This window comes from Bacillus rossius, chromosome 3 (genome assembly GCF_032445375.1).
Source record: "Bacillus rossius redtenbacheri isolate Brsri chromosome 3, Brsri_v3, whole genome shotgun sequence".
NCBI classification, from domain to species: Eukaryota; Metazoa; Arthropoda; class Insecta; order Phasmatodea; family Bacillidae; genus Bacillus; species Bacillus rossius.
Genome location: NC_086332.1, coordinates 27,605,246 through 27,626,160, shown reverse-complemented (window position 1 = coordinate 27,626,160; position 20,915 = coordinate 27,605,246). Strand labels below are relative to the sequence as shown.

General features: G+C 39.1%; 1 protein-coding gene across 8 annotated transcripts in view; it reads right to left on the bottom strand.

Moving 5' to 3' along the window:
• Positions 1 to 20,915, bottom strand: part of LOC134530424 (uncharacterized) — a 170,824-nt gene that overhangs the window by 2,240 nt on the left and 147,669 nt on the right. For 7 of the 8 annotated variants that reach the window (XM_063365231.1, XM_063365237.1, XM_063365233.1 and 4 more), the window contains 4 exons: positions 7,014 to 7,127; positions 3,445 to 3,579; positions 2,159 to 2,353; positions 171 to 311 (listed from right to left, as the gene is read on the bottom strand). In XM_063365231.1, coding sequence (XP_063221301.1) covers positions 171 to 311; positions 2,159 to 2,353; positions 3,445 to 3,579; positions 7,014 to 7,127 — 585 coding nt within the window. Of the gene's footprint in view, positions 1 to 170; positions 312 to 2,158; positions 2,354 to 3,444; positions 3,580 to 7,013; positions 7,128 to 12,313; positions 12,415 to 20,915 lie in introns of those variants that run through there. The other variant, XM_063365238.1, reaches the window with a different exon arrangement.

The window sequence follows — 20,915 nt, the reverse complement described above, 5'->3', positions numbered from 1 at the left end:
TGTATTGCACTGATTTTTGAGTTACGATAGTCTTGTACTCAGAGTGCAGAATAATTTATTCTGCGCGTAGTATTTTCATTTCTTAATAATATACTTCATACAAATGAGCGTGCCTTTCCGCTGGCCGGAGACATCAAGCAGTGTTGCCAACAGCCACCAACAGTACGTACCAAGGCAGTAGGAAGCTGTGCAGAAGTCCTGTAGGTTATGCTCGCAAGACCACCTGCCAGCAAGGACGAGGACTCGGTGGGCCGTGACAGCCTGCAGCAGTCGCAGTGTTTCGCTGCTCCCTGCCCACTCTGCCCTTCCAGCTGAAACAGATTTCACCAATAAGCTATTCCTCCCCCTCTTCATCACACTTTAAATTTCAGTGTGTGAACACACTTTCAGCCAAATTCTTATTTTTACTTTGTGCGAGGGATTCACCTAAGAGACACCCATCGGATGTTGGGCTCCACACGTGCTATTTTTTTTTATTCCTGAACGTGACTTAAAATGAAATATTATCAGTAGTATGCAAATCATCAAATGAAGCTATAGGGATCAAAGCCCTATCCACCTCTAATCGTAATGTACACTGGACAAAATGGCATCTTATAAAAACATAAAAAGAGCATTTGATTATTAACACCCTCACACCCCTTCCAACCCCCACCTCCTTTCTCACCGCCCCAACTTAAAGGAGGAAATATAGCAGATTTCACATTTAGCCTTTTAAGTTTTCCTGGGAGACTCCTAACCAAACATTTGTCACTGCTCTGCTAAGTTTGTGGCCTAGTGTAAAATTTAATAATTTATGCAAATTTCAGCATGAAATAATTAGTTATTTTCATCCTGCAGTTTATAGATGGTGCATTTTAACTAAAAACAAGTCTAAAATTATGTTAATAAGTTTTGAAATATATTATTTATGGTGACAAAACATATTTTAACAATAAATGTCAGAATCTAACATTGCGAGTGAAGCCAAACAAAGGGCGAAGAGGAACATAAAGATGCAATCTTGGATTGACAAATTTTAAACCATGAAAATTATTTAATCATCTAATATTGCACATTTGGCTATGTTAAAGCATAGTTTGTAATTCAGTGGAATGCCTAAAGTTTATAGTAACTCTGCTACAAATATTGTTTTCCTGTGAACACATTTACGTTTAGCATTGAATCCAATTTTGCGGATTGACCATAGCTGTCGACAGACATCATTTTCTAATCTCGGAAAATCCCTTCTCTACCCTTAACAAAAGCAAATTTCAATAACATAATAAAAACATTTTTATGCATCTAAACTGTTGAAACTAAGATTGTATCTTTTGTTTTCTATTCCTCCCCTTTAGGCCTTGCCTCACTGGGCACACAAAACAGTATGCACAGCTTAAGAAAAAAATCCACATGATTTTAAAACTGCTCAAAATATCCGAGTGGTGTCTGTTTACGAAAAGCATTCCAGGATACGTTGAGAGGGGATAAGTAGTTCTGTTCCCATATTTATAAGAGTGAAAATGCCCGATATGCACGTTTTTAGGATAATTTTTAGACATAAAAGATTTGGTAGAGATTCTTGAAAGCGCACTTAAGAAGCGTGCATTGACCTTTTATCTTCTTTTCTTAGCAATACGCTATGGTTGCCTTTAGAGGTGATACTGTACCGTGCTATAACAGGTGGAGCGGGGGCTGTGAGCATGGGTGTTGATTCCCCCTGGAATTAAAAAAAAACCCTCACTGATGGGGGGGACCTGCCTGCACTTGCAAGTGTTGACTGCTAAACGGGTTTGACGTCTTACGGAAAACGTCCTGTATATTTTAATTAAAGTTCCATGCTGATTGCATGCATGCAGGCCGAAATACGGGCAGTGTGCAACACAAGAGACGACGTGGGGGGGGGGGGGGGGTTGACGACATGTAACTAGGTTCACACCTCATAAAATTCACCGATACATCCCCAGGGCATATGATCCCGTTAGGGCGTTATCCCGGTTAGGAGAAAGATGGGGTCTTTTACATGACTGACACTTACCAGTGCCGAACATGGGTTCCGAGAACCGGGAAATAGATTCGCCATTTCCAACCGCAGCATGTTACTGGAGAGCGCACGGTTGAGGAGACCCATCCCAACATCGGCCCCCAGCAGACCACCAACAGAGCCAGCGGGCGGTACCTTGCGCCTGAGGCTGCGCAGCTCCAGCTCCAGCTCGCCGGCGCGCCGCTCCGCCCGCAGCTTGTCGCCCAGCGCCTGCTGCTTCTCGGCGCGCTCCGCCTCCCAGTCGTCGCGGTAGCTCTTCAGCTGCAGCTCCAGCACCTGCAGGTGCTCGCGGTGCCGCCCTTCCCGGCCGCCGTCGTCGGGGCGGTCCTCCTGCGCACCCGCCCACAACACTCCTCGGTGCGCGCACGTGCATGGGGGATCACTTTATATCCCCTTCTCCAGGGGCGCAACAACAGGGGGGGGGGGGGAAGGGTATTTTCCCCCCCTCCCTTCTGAAACCTTGAAGTGGGGGCAAACGGGGGCAAAGAAAGTGCTGTGTAATCAATTTTTTAGATAATAAAACTGCTTAAATAGCACCATTTTCCACCTTGAAATACAAATTTTCCCGCGTGAGGGCCCCCCCCCCCCCCCGCTTCAATAGGGGGGGATCGATTATTCTTTATAAAAAGGTATATTGCCCCCCCCCCCCCTTTTTGGAAATTTAGTTGTTGCGCCCCTGCCCTTCTCCAACCTTTTTGTTACCGCTTACAGTTTTGTCTTAGTTACAGGTCTTTGTTTTTTTGACCTGATAATGTCTTATAAATCGATGAACGCCCCGGCTGCACGCACGAAAAAGCATGACCCATTGTCACGTTCCGCCTGAGCCGAGCGTGCAAGAACCGCCCAACCACCGTGCGAGAAAATATTCTATATAATATCAAACGGGTTAAGGCGGACTTTTTTTAAAAAAAGCAGAAATTTAATCTTATGACGTTATCACGTAAAATTATCGTCCGTAAATCGACTTTACAGACAGACAACCCCTTTTTTTTCTTTTTCTATTTTGTAACTGAAAAAAAATGAGAGGGGAGGTTCGCCCCTATCGCCCTTCCCACAAGACCGCCACCGCTACGTACATCCATTGGGAACACCCTGCCGAACGGTCGATGTGCAGAACTCCACAAGAACCCACGCATTTTTTTAACCTTCCAACATATCTGAATGGTGTAGGTATGTTTACAAATAGATTATTAAAAAAATACGTTTAGGTCGTTATTTGTTCGGTTTTCGGTTGTAGTGTTTTGAACCGTTTTACACATTCAGCGGTGATGACTTCAAGATACAAATGATAAAATTTTTCTCAATCGAACTCCTTATCTTTTGAACATAGTATGGAAAGAATTAAAGTGGCCCATTTGCAAAATCGTAGAAACTGGTGACCATGCAGAGAGAGCCGTCTACCCGTGGCTGAAATGGCTCACCTTCGGCGTGACCACTTGCTGTCCAACTATCTTGTTGACGTGCTCCTGCAGCTCTTGGATGGAGGACAGCAGGCTCTGCACGTAGAGCTGCCGGTCGTTGTTGTACTTCTGCCACCGCTTGTTCACAGCCGTCACCTGCGAACACTCGACGCCCTTAAGGCCCGCCCACTCGGCCACGCGATTTCAAAACTAATCAAGATGGACACGACCAGTGGCGTAGCCAGGATTTGTGTATGGGGGGTTTTAAGAAGCATGCCCCCCCCCCCTCGTATTTAAGCGGGTGTCGGGGAGCCCTCCCCCGGGTAAATTTGGATTTTAAGGTGTAAAATAGTGCTATTTTAGCAGTTTTCAGTACTTAAATTTAAATATTGTAATGGTAAAAGTTTTATTAATTTTAATATGAAATTTGTTTCAGTGATGAATAAGAAATTAAAGATTTGGTGCTAAGGGGGGGGGGGGGGGGTTAACCCCTAACCACCACCCCCCCCCCCCCCCCCCCCCCCTGGCTATGCCCCTGGACACGACCTTATTCAATAAAAAACATTTATGAATACGCTGAGGGCGGATGAGAAGCTCTGTTTCCGTATGTCTTTTTCAAACTGTATTTTTGAAACAGTAAAAATTTCTAAAATGCCCAAGTTTCCAAAAATAATAATTTTTAGGCCTGACACTCCAGGTAGATATATTATTTGAAATCAAACAAGGAACATTCAATTATAACTTTATCTTGATTCTTTGATATATGATGTTATGGTTACCACTCGGATTTTCATAGTTTCCCTATGCACGAAGAGAAGACTCCGCGCTAGCATCAGCGGGCGCCGCACTTAATGCCACTTCACCGTCACAAAACAAACTCCGACTGTGTGGGGTCCCTTAAATAACACAACTATACCTCGCTGTATTAGATAAACGTGGTAAAACTGTTTACTTCAGGCATGATCGGCGGACAGTGGCGTTTCAAGGCTCATTGAAAGTTTTTCAAGTACAGGCGAGAGGACATCCAAATAAAAGCGTGCTACAAACCACTTGGATACCAACTCTATGCTCGCTATGAAAACAGGGGTTGATAATGAACCCGCAACCTTCGCCACGTGACAATGACCCATTAGAGATCACGGTCACCAGTGGCGGGCGCAGGAGGTGAGTATATAACCCCCCCCCCCCCCCCCCCCCCCCTTTTCCCATCAACCCTGAAGTAGTGGAAAAAAAATGTGCATAATATCAGATACGGCAGCATGTTACGTTAGGTGATGCAAGGAGGTTGAGTTACTACAACACCTGCAATCTCGACTGTGTGAGAAGCCACATCGCCTACAGCTACTTTTGAAGGCCTCTGTCAGTGTAAATAGTAATGTATTTTTTGAATACACGTGTTCAAATTTTAACCTTTTTTTTCAATCCTCCCTCCTCTTGGAAAAAAATTCCTGTATCCACCACTGACTGTCACCGAAGAGCAAGATGAGGCATATTCTAATTTAGCCTGGCTGCTATACCAGAGGAATCGTCCCGTCACTGTCCGCCAGTACGAAGTAGCTGGGCTTTACGGCTCACAAGTAGACTCCTGCGAAATTTGCGTTTATTTGGAGACAGGCTAGTTTGCACATCATTAAGTGTTTGAATGGACTATGCATTGGGTCATGGGTATAGCGCATCTCATCCTTAAGATTGCAGTGTGCATTTAATTGGGCACGATTTCTGCCATTAGCTCTGACCTCGTTTCGGTGTTTTCTGTGGCCATAGAGCGCAAAAGTTTCAGACACAACTTTGTAGAGTAATAAAAATTTGTTTAATGTATCGGAAAAATTGTTTTCTGTAAGGTAAAATTTGGAATGAGAATTGTGGAAATGCATTTTACTACTGTATTTCATCAAAATCATAGTCTGACAATTTCCAGTTTTTATTTCTAAAGATATATATTGAACGATGCCATCTTGTTTCAACCACTTTTGTTAACATTTCATTTATATAATTTAATTTTAAGAAGTTTGGCTCTTTTTCAGCATTGCACGTACCTACTTTCATGGAATATATTGTTATTAATAGTGACTGACTTATAATTTTCTATAGTGAAATAATTTTTGTTTAGCATATAATATTTTTTTTCCTGTCAGACAACTGTAAAATGTCAGTTGGCACTATTTTATGGTCTAGAAAAATGAATAAATAGTATTAATTTAAATAATTATTAAAACTTATAATGATTAACAATGGTTTACAAAATAAAACTTAATTTTAACAATTTGAGTAGTATCAATATGGCAATAGTGTTCGCCATCTACTCTGTACTGTAATCTAAATGGACTATAGTTTTACACATCGCCACCTCCTAAAAGAACAGTAATAAAATCCTGACATTCGTAAGATGCAACCATTATGATCTGGACCGAGAGTAAAATGTAGCAGCCAATTAACAAAATACATTACACTTGCTTATGTAGGTACAAGTGCATGGACACTAGCCAGACACCAAAAAATAACGCGAATCTTGCATGTCTCGTACACTTTAGAGGTAATTAGAAACTACGACGCACACACAAAATTCAGAAATGTTTGGGATAGAATTGGCCTCGATTGGGTAAGGAATAGCCCAATATTTGCCCAGGTCTTCCTGAAAGTTGAAACAGTCTTACTACTGCACAGCCTAAATAAACTGTAAATGAGGTCAGACGAGGTGAAGCAGTGAAGAAATAAACTAAGTAACAGGAAACAGACGTGCATACTGAGAATGCCAAACACAACACATTAACATCCTTATTCCAAAGAATCCCAGTCCATTAAATCCCCGCGAAAAAAGTTTACTGCTACTGGGAAATATCATTAACTTTACCTCGGCAATTCCAACTTTCCTTACTTTTCCCTGTCTTTCCATCATTTGGATACTCGGCCAAAATGTGTATAAAACGCTGAAGGGGTTTTTGAAATTAAATTAATTCAATTTAAAGGATAGTGAATATCCATACGACTTGGCAAGTGCCAACCCCCATCCCCAATTTTAAACCGTGATCTTATTCGAATCGAATCGAAATACTGCTTCAAGTTGGGCAAGCAGTTCTGACTACCCTTTCCTTAGCCTGCTCCTGAACTGCACCACATTCCTCATCGACACCTCCTCCAATAAACTATTCCAATTCATTTTCGTCCTCGCGGCCAGGGTTTCACTCCCTCTACATGTTCCCCTTGCCAGTAAAGACCCCTGTCTCCACTCGCAGGGGCGAAGCCAAGGGGGGGGGGGGGGGGGGTTAGGGGTTCAACCCCCCCCCCCCCCTTGGCACCGAATCTTTAATTAATTTCTTATTCATCACTAAAACAAATTTCATATTAAAATTAATAAAAATTTTACCATTACAATATTTAAATTTAAGTACCGAAAACTGCTAAAATAGCAGCACTATTTTACAACTTAAAATCCATATTTTCTCCCCGGGGGAGGACCCCAAGACCACCCCCGCTTTAATACGGGGGGGGGGGGCGGGGGGGGGCGGCATGCTTCTTAACCCCCCCCCCCCCCCCAATACACAAGTCCTGGCTACGCCACTGTCCACTCGGGACGAGAGGCCGGCGCTCACCTCGGTAATGATGGCCTGCAGCTTGCAGTTCTCCTCCTGCACGGCGCGGAGCTTGTCTCGCACCTCGTCGTACTCTGTCCTCGAGCACACGGGGCTGTCCAGGTCGCCATGCTCCTGCAAGCCGCACACGCAACCATCAGCCATTAGTCGCGATCAGGGGGGCAGAGCTGCGCGGGGTTCAACCTTGGAGAGTTACCATTTTCCAGGAGAAGGCATGCTGTGACGTAGGTGGAGTCACTTTTTTTAACCTCGCCATCGCCATGTTGTAAACACCCAAAAACATTGCGGAAATGGTGCTTGACCACGTCTCATGATGGTTAACAAGTATGAATTAGAATCTACCGTCGTTAAAGAGTCACTTTTATTTTTAAAAAAAAGTCATTTTAAAACTGTTTCCACGGTGATAAAACTACACTTCAGCCAATGTTTTTGGGCGTTTGACCAATGTGACGAACCAATTAGCTAAGGGAAAAAAAACTTCACGCAGTTAGCATGTGATCATGCAGAACATGACCACCCCCTGGGTTCAACCGACAAAAGTCATCTCTGTATAGGGTGCTCGTATGTATAATACTGTCCATATTAGTTGTCCTATATGCGTGCAATAAGCAGAATACTGTATGTACAAAACGTTTTCCTTAAAATAAAGTTTTGACGTTTTACGTTTATTAACTACGATTTTGCAAGCGTAAGTGGACCCCCTCATTGAGGGGCTTCTTAATTCAGACGCACCCTCCTCTACCAACAAAGATCTACGCCTATCTTTACAATACTCTACAACGAAGCGAGGTGCCTCAAAGGCAAGACCCACTCCGGAAGACCCAAGACTAGTCCTGAAATGACTGGATTAGTACCTAATGAAAATACATGCGAGATATCTGCCAACGCAAGATGAGCTGTTACAACACCTATAATCACAAACCACATGTGCAAAGATGCATGTTAAGAATAATAATGCAACTGTCCAAACCCCTTGTTGTAACAGATTTTTTTTAAAATACGATTCAAATTCAAATGCTTTTATTACACAAGTTTGCACTATACAGCTTTGGGTTCCATAAGACATACCAGCACTCAGTGCTCTTTTGTCCAGATTTTGTAGTTTTTACGTATTTACAGTTGTTTACATATTTGGTACACTTTTACATTGAAGGAAAAATTAAAATACTGTAGTTTTTTTTTCTCAAATCCCCTCCCGAGACAAATATCAGTATCCTCCACTGGACTGAAAGCCATTGTTGGGATAATCCCTTACAGCAAGCTGTAAATAAGACATGTTCCCCATGTCTTTAGTGAAAGGTATTTAATTTAAAAAGCGCCTGTTGTGTTTCCCAAAAGCCAGTTGAGCGTCAGAACGAGCAACGAACATTTTCGAAACGATGATGTGAGGAAAATCAAAAGTAAGCAACACACGGAAGCCAAGTAAGCTGAAAAATTCTTCGCCGCATCTCGAATTAAGTTAAATTCAGCGACGTTCCTGAAAAATGCATTCCAGCAGATCTGCCGACCATTCATGTCAATTTCACATATTTCACTGAAAGGAAATACTTCAATAAAATTAAATATTGTCCAGATTTGATGGAATTCGTTATAGTTCAGATTACAACCCATAATAGTGGACTAAAAAGTAATTCCTCGAGAGTATAATAAGATGTGCGTATCTTCCAATGCCAAATCTTCTTTCAATGTCCTGTCCTGTCTACATGGGCACACATAGGGTGTGCAGAGCTTCATAAAAAAACACGCGATGTATATAAACTGCTGAAGAAAACCGAGTGGGGTCTGCTCACGAAAATCATTTAAGAATACGCCGAGGACGAATTAGTGTCTTTTTTCAGTATTTAGTTTATAATTGTACTTTTAGAAGAGTAAAAAAGGTCTGAAACGCATGTTTTCAGTATAATTTTTAGGCATGAAGCAACCGGTAAATAATCTTGTAATAACTCAAGGGACTTGCAATGCACCTTTATCTCAATTTCTCCGCTACGTAATGTTACGGGTAACTGTCCCCTATGCACGACGAGAAGATTGCACGCCAGTTCATACCCTTGCGCTCAGGGCCTCACTGACGCAATACACCCCTGACTAGGCGGGCCCCTTCCTCCTGTCGAGTCCTCGCAAACAAGTCAATACCTGCACGTTCACGTCGCCCAATCACCAAACTGAATGAAATAATGAAAATAATGCCCTAATGAATGAAGAATGCAAAAGCGTTCACTGCGCTTTTATTATTTGCGTCCCTGCACATTGCGCAGGCGCAGAACACCACAGGGGAAGCGAAAGTTAACACAGCAGAAAAAATCCACACGTCACTGGTTACAAGGGAGGGGGGAGGTGAGGATGATGATGACGATAGCCGCGGGAACTTCAAAGATGCGACGACTGGGTCGTTGCGAGTGTAACGTGTGTGTAAAAAACAGTCGCGCAATTCTTCGTAATTATCATTACTCGCGCGAATTTGTATACTCAAGACACTGCATTTAATGAATATATGTTGAAAATATTTGTGACAGAATCACAAATACAAGGGAGGTACCGAACTTACATGTTCACGACAAAAAATAATTTACACGGTTTGCGATACCGAACCTTATAGTGCAAAAAACGCACAGTTGTACCACAAGAAGAACCGCAACTGTTAGACCGTAAAGTTTGCGGCATAGACTGTCTGTCATAGGTTGTCTGATCCAAGCATCTGGTACGAGAACACTGCGCGCAACATCCAATGAGCGGTCTTTCAACACAGCCTATGTGGAACTCGAGGCTCGCAAGGTGAAAGTTCCATGCTATCGACCCTGCCTTGCATCCACTATAAATAACTATATATATATATATATATATATATATATATATATATATATATATATATGCACATAATGAATGGCGGTATCATATTTTTCCTGTTTTAAAAAACAAGTCGTGAAAATACCTGTTTATCGTCATTTTCACCGTCCCAAAAACCCAAAAATTCACAAGAGAAATACACAAAAAAAAAGTATAATGGTATCTGTTTTGCGATACCTTACAGAAATTTTAATGGTGGAGTCTGAAATTAAAAAAAAATTCTGCCAGTGATAAAAAGTAATAGTAAAGGTTTCTTTTACAAGATGCTTGTTTTGCCTATCATTTAATTCACTGTTTAATATATTTGTATTCTAAGTGTTTTATTTTTCAATGCGATTGTGTTTTTATTCTTTGTTTCATTTGCCAACATTTTTAAAAATATCTTTGAATTTATTTACACTCCTGATCGGTATAGATGTACTAGGAACTAGTGTATTTTGTTCTCTATCCTCCTTTTTTTACCGCTAGCTATATTGACTGATAGGGTTTCTGTTTACTCATATGACTGCGTAGTTCTGTTTTTTGGCCTGCAATTTTCACTTTTTTTTTGTGTAAAATGCGTTGTTTTGATTTGCAGAATTAGAAAAGTTACGTAATATTATTTACTCAGTACAATTTACGTATCACAACTCTCACAGTTGGTACGATAATGTTACACAACTTAGGGATTATTTGAGTCCTTACATATTTTTATATTCAGAGTCAAAAGGTATGGTAATACTCTTCGCCCTTTACTCATTCGGTCAGAAAACTATTTTCATCAACATGTTTAGTCAAGTTACAATTTTTAACCTGAAAGCTAACCACTACCTCTCTACCTTGGTGGTAGATAACTATGGATTTATCTGTCAGATAAAGTAAACTAGCTACCTTACCCGGCATATCCAACGCGACTGCATGCGACTGACTGTGCAAATGTTGCTTAAGGTGACTTGACTACATTTTATAATTTGCAAACGTTTTTTCAACCTATTGTGGTGAATGATTTTTAACTTAACATATCCTACACGTGCACTGTCGGGGGAAAATTGAGGAAATTCGCCCCACCAAATGTTTAAGAGACAGTGCTGTCTGTAACGACTAACACAGCTTGCGGCGACGTGACACAGGCTCCTAACCACTTGGAAAGCGAGTCAGCGCTCATAAATTGAGACATGTAGGGATACAACCTGCGATCTTCGCCGTATGAGAGCGGAGGGTCGGCGAGCAGTGCAAGAGGACCACTCAACGCCATACTGAAGATCAAAACACCACCTTGCATTCACTCTGCGCAGCGACTTCCAACTGGCGGCGCGCCCGAGTGCGTTGAGTGCGTTATTTCAAATGATTCTTCCAAAGGGGATGAGTCGTAAAAAAAAAAAACACGTGACCGAGTCTTTCAGTACTCGCCATAGATGTGTAACATCTAACCTCGGTAAAGAGCAAATTCATGTGTTCTCATGTTGCAAATACACTTAAAATACGAAACTCTTGTCGTTACGTTTTCTCTATGGCATACAGTGTAACCAATAATTAAACAAGTATTCAACAAAGAATTATCAATATACTGTCGTAAATAAGCTTTTTTTTGTGTGTGTTTATATATTAGAATAAGTTGACAGCAGACACCTTATGATATTCTCTCGGGACTTTTGAAATGTATTTCATATATTTTTATTAATTATCTATTGTTTCAGGGCTTTTTACTTATTTTAATTTATTTTGTAAATACCGTTTTTTAGATAATTATTTTTCGTTTCTTAAACACGTGCCACAAATTGTATTAGTTAACCGAATAAAAGAAATTGGTTGTCTGTAAAGTCGGTTTACGGACGATAGTTTTAACGTGACAATGTCATAACAAAACATTGATGAAATGATTGCATACTTTTATGAATAAAATTGAATCATTTTAATTTTAATAATAAAAGAATAAATACTTAAAATTATACTAGTAATCAGATTTTTAAAATGCAAGAATAATTAACCTTTATTGCAGAAATTGTTGTTGTAATAAGCAATGAAAACCACATTAACTTTTCACTTCACTTTATAAACAGTCGACGAAACAGTTCACGTGTAGATGACTTGTAATTAATATTAAAAACTGGCGTTTAGCTATAAAGTTTAAATATAATTATGAACAAGTTTTCATATAAATAAACTGTAATCAGATATCTATCATCAAATATATGAATCACCATGATTTTTTAGTCAATTGTAACATAACCTATTATTACTGCACTCGCCGACAGCGTAACGGAACACAGCGTAACGGAACAATGAGCGTAACGGGACACTTTTTCGTGCGTGCAGCCGGCGTTCATCGATTTATTAGACGTCACGTCAAAAATTTAAAAAATTGTTAATACAGTAAATTAATATGAATTCATGCGTGTTTGGCCCTCGAGTTAATATTGCCCTCGAAAAGATAAAAGTTGGCCTTCACCGACTTGGCGTGAACAACCGCTTCATACCATTAAGCGTTGAAAAAAAAATTGCGAACTGTCCAAGGACGTTAAACGCTGGTCGAAGACAGCGACTGGCCGACCGCATGCGGACACTGTTGGTATACAGAAGAATGGAGACAGTGGGAGAGGGGTATAGTAAGAGAGTTGGAGAGGGGCAGAGGAAAGAAGGGAGAAGGGGAGAGAGAGAATGGGGAGAGCGATACGGAAATGCCCTCGTCATAGTTGGTCGCGGCACCGCGCGTGACTCGCCATTCCTAACTGCGTCACTGCGCCGAGTACTCGGACCTGGCTCCCGCGTCATCGGCAAGCCTTGCCGACGTGACGGGGTGATTCCCCGTCGCTTCCGGCAGTAGAGCGGCGATACGACCACAGACTTCACGGCACCTTATCTCTCGGAACTCCATTACGTGTGAAGGCAGGGAGAGCAAACCTGAAGAGCGACAAGCGGTGATAAGCTGTGGAAGACGATAAGGCTGCGCCCGAATTATTTGGTGGGGAAGCCATTCGATTGTTTCAGTGTTATATGTTATCATAGCGGAGATCACTTCAGGTGTCACCGGCCAATCGCTGTTTTTTTTCTCTCTGGTCGGAGTATTGTTTTGCAATTTTGAGCCCCATTATTTTCAATTTGTGAAATCAGACATGGGCTGATAAAACTGCGAAAGAGTCGTGATAGGAAAACAAAGAAAAATATTGTATTGGAGTTAAGATTTTCACTAGTGAAGCTAAAACTTCTCTGACTTAACGGATTAATTTACAATGACGCCGATGCCTTAAATCAGATGAATTCTATCACAATCACAAAATTTTTTAATATGTTTTTACATACTTGGTTTGACTCTTTCGTCCACAAATCGAAATAATCTAATTACGGAAGTACTTGCATACTTTTTTTTCTAATTCGTCTAATGCATTAGAAATTTTCTGTACATTCTACACGTGATATTAAAAAAAAATTGCAACAAATCATGGGATTCCTTGTTTTAAAATAAGACTTTTTTTATGGCCTCAGTTTAATATAGTTATTCGAGTAGCTTTTAATGAATGAATATGTTCTACAAAATTCCGAATTAATTCTCTAACAATACATCGACTTAGAATCTCAGGCAAGTACGCGCGTGTATGTGTGCGTGTATGTGTGCATGTGTGTGCGTGTATGTGTGCATGTGTGTGTATATGCGATGGCCAGACGCATGCGCCAGTACACTTTAGTACAATGGAATTGCGAAACACTGAGATTGCACGAGGGTCGTATCAGCATCAAATATTACTTTTGATGACACACATTACACAACAGGTAGACCACAACAATCTAATTTTAAATGTAGTGCAACGTAAGTAAGATTGCTCTGGTGACGTAACTTTAAAAATAAACACGCACATGCTCGTTGCGTCACACTTGTCGCGACACCAACGCTAAACTTCATGCCTCATTCGCCGCATGTTTACCTCGAGTTGTTTCCGAACGGAGTTTCCACTGGTGTTTGTTAAGGAAGATAAACAACATATCAATGGGGGAAATCCATAACCATCCAGACATCTTTGAGCAGACGTATTGCAACAGACTTGCGGGAATTGCACTCATAGTACACACTTCACTCGCGACATTACACACTGTAGCGCTCTGAAACTTTTAGCAGAAAACTTCTATACCGAGACCGTCAAATGGACTCAAGACAAGGACCACATTTTAGCACACTTTCTAGAACTGTTAATGACGGTTAGTAATATTTAAAGGCGAATTCAAGTATGCAGACGTTAAGGCTTGATTGAAGTATAATTTCAAATTAATGAACGATAACTTATAAGGAAAATCCAAGCAAAGGCTTTGCATGATAATCAAATGGAGTAATACATTACTACTATGCCTCATGGCACGACTGTGCAAGGCGGTCTAATTTCCATTGCTTAAAAGTTTAAAGTAGTAGATACTCTTATTACTTAACTGATATGTTTCTAAACAGTTTGTTTCCAGACAATTATCTTTTTTAGAATAAGGTCATACCACAAAAAAAATCTTAAAGCTATTAAAACAATATATATTTTTTTAATTTTAAATCCAAGTAAAGTTGTGTATTAAAGCAAACAACTGCATTTTATTCCAAGCATGGAAAATAATATAACTTAATTTTTGGATTTATACTATTTCTCATTTGAATAAATGACTTGCCATTCTATACAAACCCTTGTACCATACTACTATTTTTAATAATATAAACCCCATCAGTTAAGTATCTGAACTTAAATCAACCTAGTCTACAGCCAACGCTTAATATGTAAAGCACGTGTGTCAAACTGACAGCCCGAAAGTAGTTGTTTTTTGACCCACTACACTTATATCGAAACGTATGATTGTACATAAAAAATACTTTTCCACGTTCGTGTGTGTGTATGTGTATGTATATATATATATATAATGTGTGTGTGTGTGTGTGTGTGTGTAAAGGTATCTTACCGGATACCGAGGGATATACGAGAATAATATAACTAACTTTAATATACTTCATTTTTATAAACTTCTTATTTTTCTTCGTTATATTTATCGGATTGCGTATGTGAAATAAATTGGTTTATCACAAATTTACGTTTTTTTTTTCACACTATATATAATTTCATTTAATTGTCTGCGTAGTTTATGCAACGAGTGTAAAAAAAAATAAATAATCGAGCTGTTAAATCGCAATATATTTTTGGTTTAAATATTAAACCTGTTACCTGCTGATCGTGTTAGCCCGTAAAGGAAGTAAAACCACGAAATGGCACATAAGCCCAGATGTTTTTGACGCCCCTGATTTAAAGTTAAATGCATTACTTGCAACAACGTAATCATAACTTAAATTCCAAATAATAATAATAAATAGCATTTGCTTGCACCAAATGGAAGCATCCATATTTAAAATATTTAATAAGGCTTATATCAAACACTAAAAATATGCTACTTGAACTTCTATCTCTAGCATGCAAATACATTTACTTATGTTTTCATTCAACATGCGTGAGTTTTCCTCCTGGGTTTAAGAGTCCAATTGTAGGAATATAACGACAAAGCTCATGAATATGTAGAGCCAAATTACTTATTCCGTAACTATAAATTATGCGCCTTTCCATCAACTGAACTGCAAGTGAAACGCCCAAGAAGTACTAGCTCACAGAGCATTACAACGCTGAATGGAATTTATAATCTAATATATTTGTGCATATTTTAAATTTTAATTAATATGTATAAATTTAAATCTCAAATAATATTAGTTACATGATGAGATAAATGTTCAGGGATATTTTAAAGATACAGACAATTTCAGTTTCACACACAAAATGTTTTCGCATACGACATTCATATTAACATCATTTCAGTTATTTAACTTTTATGCCCTCTTAAACCGCCCATGTGCTCTGCACCAATTCCAAGATTGTTGTGACAGAAGCTGACTAAGTGCAAACAAATTTCATCAGTAGTTTCAACAAAATCTGTATTGAATCAACATTTTATTTGCAGTTAAACTAAAACTTTTTTTTTATTTCGAAGGATAGCTTTGTTGTTAATCACACAATTTCTACCAAGTAAGCATTAGTATAACCTGTGGGCCCTCCAGCACTGTAAACCTGAAGTCACAATGTCACAACGGACTCGACAGGCCCGACACGCTCAGTAGCCAATGAAATACAGGGTCACCGTGTCGTCAACACGACAAAATACGCGTCCCGAAGGCCCGCAAGATGTAGATTCTATTTCTTAACTCCGTCGTGCCGTGCCGCACGACGGAAAGCAAAGTGGAAACTTTACAGAACTAAACTGCAAAAATATTTACCTACTTGGTAAATTTTTATTTCTGAAGAAAGATGGAGGATGTGATTTGTGATGAGACAGTAGCTGTAACCCCGTCCTTATGTTGTGCCTATGAAGAACGATTGCCCAGTTAAGTTTAAAACTTACTCTGTGCCGAGTCCGAACAGGGAAACATCCCGCTACATTTTGGTTAAAATACAAGCAGAGATAATTATTCGTCCCTCTAATAACATGTATGCCAATCCTCGCTTTCTCGTATGTCAGAAAAACCAGCCTGGTAAATTCAGATTAGTGGTAGAGTATATAGAGGTCGGTAAACACATGTTGGTCAATCCATATTCGGTAAGTAAAGCTGAAACTGTCTTCTAACAAAGTTGCGGGAAATACTATATAATAAATTGGATTGAACCACGCGCATCACCAATGAAGGCTAGGCTAGAGAGAGAATCATGTTTTGGCCTTTGTTACACCATGGGGCTATTCGAATGGAATCGGATACCTTTTGGCATGTGTCTCGATGCACAAGCCTTGTGCAAAGCTCTAGCTGCTGTCTTGTAAACTATCCTGGGAAAATTCGTAACCAATTATATGGATGATATTATTTATAGCGATAACCTGGAAGACCATTTTCAACATATAAAAAAAATTCGTATCGAAAATAAACTTAATCTCACGTTGTTCAAAATACGACGACGAAACGTTATGTTATGCACTTCAACTGTCAACAGGAATTAAAAACGGCCTACACTATTTTTAGCGCATTCTATACGGCATTTATGGACGCATTTGGCTTGGGAAGACTTACCGACAGCCATAACTAGAGTTGGTCGTGCTAATGATGTCGCGGTATTGTGACTAAGCTATAAATCTGTCGTGTGGGACGCTGTTAAGATGCCTAACAGGATTTGTCGTGTGGTGTCCTTCGTGGCACTGTGACTTCAGCTTCACGCACCAACCCACGACGAACGTTTACACAGGGGGGGGGGGGGATGGAATCCTTGGCGCTGTTCTGAAGCGACCTCGCTGCGATTTCCGCTACGGGGGTCAGGCACCCCCTCCCGCCCCGAATTCCACTGCCACTTTTCCTCCTATACCACCTCAGACGTACACCCGCCTCTAGTATCCGGAACATTGCGTAACGTTAACACTTACAACATTGTTAAACGATACCTTCAATTACTTCCAATACATCACGGGACCGAGAAATTAAACGTTAACGCCAATAAGTGTTTTAAGAGTTTTAAGCTTTAAGAGTCCAAAACAACACCTCGCCTGGATGTTGTTTCCGCTGAAACTTACTAACAGCTTTCTGTGAAACGGACGAAATTCGACCCGTTTTGTTTAGGAAACTATGGCTTAGTATTTTATTGTTCAATTTTCAAATATATTTATTTTGCACTTTACCGGAAACTTAGCGCAAAGCTTGTGGATGTCTATTTTTTTTAAATAAGGTAGGCCTACATGTTGACAATCACAACTGTTTGTATCCGTTTTAAGTTACAAAATAATGTGTATTGGTAGGCTATTATGAAACACTATTTTTATTCCAGAAGGGATAGTGAAATTCGACAAGGAATTTTTTACTTGTGACAGTTGAATTTTCACAATAATCGTCATATTGCAAGTTGTAGGTCACGTAAAAAAAAATTATGTGTGGCGTGATCAGTTACCAACTAGTTAGAAATTATTAAAATTTGGAATACAGTTAACTTTTAAAATGATAAAAAAATGTACATTGGTCGGGTAGGTTTAAATATGTGATTTTTGCGATGTAACTAGTACTTGTAAATATGGCGACGTAAATTCATGTTGTGCTTTTCATTTAATAGCGTAGCCGAGACTGTTGTCCACAAGAGAATGCCCTAATGGTTGACACCGCTCTACTGTTTTATTTATATAAGCTGCAACTTGATCCTGTGGTTCTCCAGAAGGTAAAGTACGTTTTGGCTGGGACAAATAATGTTTTCTACCCTAATTTGCTTTCCATTTGAAGTGAATATTTTTCGGTAATTGTTACTTATTGCGTATCCAGTTGAATGTTAACATAAATCAAAACGAAGAAAAGAATTGAATGTTTTGTGATGCAAAGCTGTGTAATTTTATATATATATATATAATTTTGCAAACCATGTATTAAAATAAGAGAAGCAATTGTACAATCTAATATATACAATATAATTTTAACGTAAAAAATAATATAAAGTACACAATTAAATGTGTGTAATGTGAAACTGTACTGTAACCAAAATTAATTTGATTTGGAAAATTTGTTTTATAAAACTCTAGATACTCAATGAGGAACTTTTTCCCCCCTTCAATTTTGTTCAATATTCCTCTATATTCACTTGAAATTGAAAACAAATGTGTGGGAAACCTCGAAATCAAGTCTCTGCTACACAATATTCCCAAGGGTCTCTGGTGAACCACAGGATAAAGCTGCAGCTAGTATCAATAAAATAATAGGACAGCGACAACAGAATCAGAGTAATGTCTCGTGGAAAACAGTATGGGCTACTCCATTAAAGCACTTTACAAAATTTACGTCACTATATTTACACTACAGGTAATATTTACTATAATTATACATTAACCCAGAAATTGAAAAATCAATTATACTACGTTCGTATTAACTCGCTTTTCTATCTGTTCGGTATACATTTTAGAATCTATTTTAAACTAACTTCCCGATGCGCTAGATAACAAACTGGATAACACAGACAGATAATTTATATAAATAACAGATAATGTATAGAAATAAAGGCTCACAACGAATTGATTACATTTAAATGTTGTCTTGATCCTCCAACTTTGTTTATTACTTTGAGCCATAATAAATTGAATTGGCTTGGTATGAGCAAAGCTTTTTTGATTGCAGATAGCACTATAAAGGAGTCATGTACTTAAAATTGGTAACCAAGAAGGATCTAACAATTTTTTTGTAATAGTGAAATATTATTTTGGGCGCATAGACAAGTAGTTGTTTTGAAAACTCATACAACAGTTCACATCATTTGCAGTGCAATAAAGTTTTTATTTTTAAATCGTACAAATATTTTAACAGGTATTAAAAATTCATAACAACAAACTTTCAGGACAATATGTATGGGGTTATAAAAATTAATGGTATATTGGTAATTATTTTATAGGTTTCAGTCTGTTTTAAAAATGTGGTTTATTAAAACAAATTATCTAAATGAAATAAATTCTGTCATGTGGCTACCCTAACTTAACCTCTACTTAATATGATCTTCATGAGTGAACTACTTGTTTAAATGCAATACGATTTTACAGAATGATTATAAAAACTGTTAGGAACTAATAAAATACTTTACAAAATGTTTATAAACCTTTGCGGAAAAGTAAAATTCAACATTGACCAAAATTCCTATCGTTTTAGTAATAAAAAAAAAAAAGAAAAAAAAAAAGTTCACAGAATACTAGAGATTATTTGTGATGAAAATATTTCATCACCATATCTACAACGCTGCGCTGTTTAGATAGTATATAAGGAAAAATTAACCACATAGGACTATGTATAACAACCGCAAAACGATGCTGAGGACTACAGAGGAACGCACGCGATTTGTTAACTGCTCAAGATATCATCGTTTAAACAATATTCAAACTTTGCTGACTATTAATAACAAAAGAAAATTCAACCACACTCATCATCCATATTAAAGAATAAAAGTAAGACAAAAATTTTTATTTTATTCTACAGAGCATTATATACATTTTAGATGGCTTTACGAAAATTCATATTTACGTAAATAACTTAAAACAGAAGCTTTGAAATCGGTATTATTTTTTTTTTGCGATCTTTGAATGATGTAACAGCAAAATAAAAAAATAGCTCTTACTATATTACTGATATCACAAATGTACTAATCGAAACACATGAACACGGGTTAAGAGGATGTCCAAATTAAAAGATGCACATTTCAAAACAAAGGGCACACGAGATCGTAAGTTGTGATGAATCAAAGGAAAACGAACAAGGACTCATTGCAATGAATCCAAACACAGCCAAGGTTTTGTTATTGAAATATAGGGCCAATCTAAAAATTTCTCGGAAATGTGCCAAATACAATCATTTTAAGCAAACTAGTAAAATTACATTAATAATAATAATATATATTTCACTTGCAACTGGGCATCCGCCCGGTGGCAAGGAGTTCCCACCCCCCAACCACCCTCACTCCTCCCCCCTCTGGAGACTCCTTCGCAGGTCCTCCCCTCAAGCTCGTTCCACTACCTGCCTTCCTCTCTCTGTCCGTCTCCACTCCCTCTGGATCTTCCACTCATGATCCCTCCTTCCTCGATACAGCCCTCTGTTCAACCTAGCTCCCAGCTTTCCCCAGCCCCACGAATTACTTTATGCATTCTCACTAGCCTTTCCACCTTCCTCGTTTCTTACATCGTGTCCCACCCCAGCTCCTTCATCATCACCGATGGTCTGTGTGTTTCCCCCATCCTGCATTCGCCTTCCATTCTCCTCCACATATTCGTCACCCATCTCGCTGCCTTGCGCTGCACCCTCTCCAACTCCTCAATTTACTTCTCCACATAGCGGTCCCACACCGCCGCAGCATACTCCAACACTGGCCGTACCAATGTCGCGTACGCCTTTTCCTTTACAAATTATAAGCGTTTAATTTTGAACCAGGCCTTCTACTTTACACCCGGTAATAACTTTTAACTTCTTATCAATATAAACTTCTTAACAGCTACTACTATACTTCTTGAATATATAAAATTCCTTAGGGATAGGGAAGGGGACCGAAATATTCTTTTCACCTAGCATTATAACATAGGTTTCAG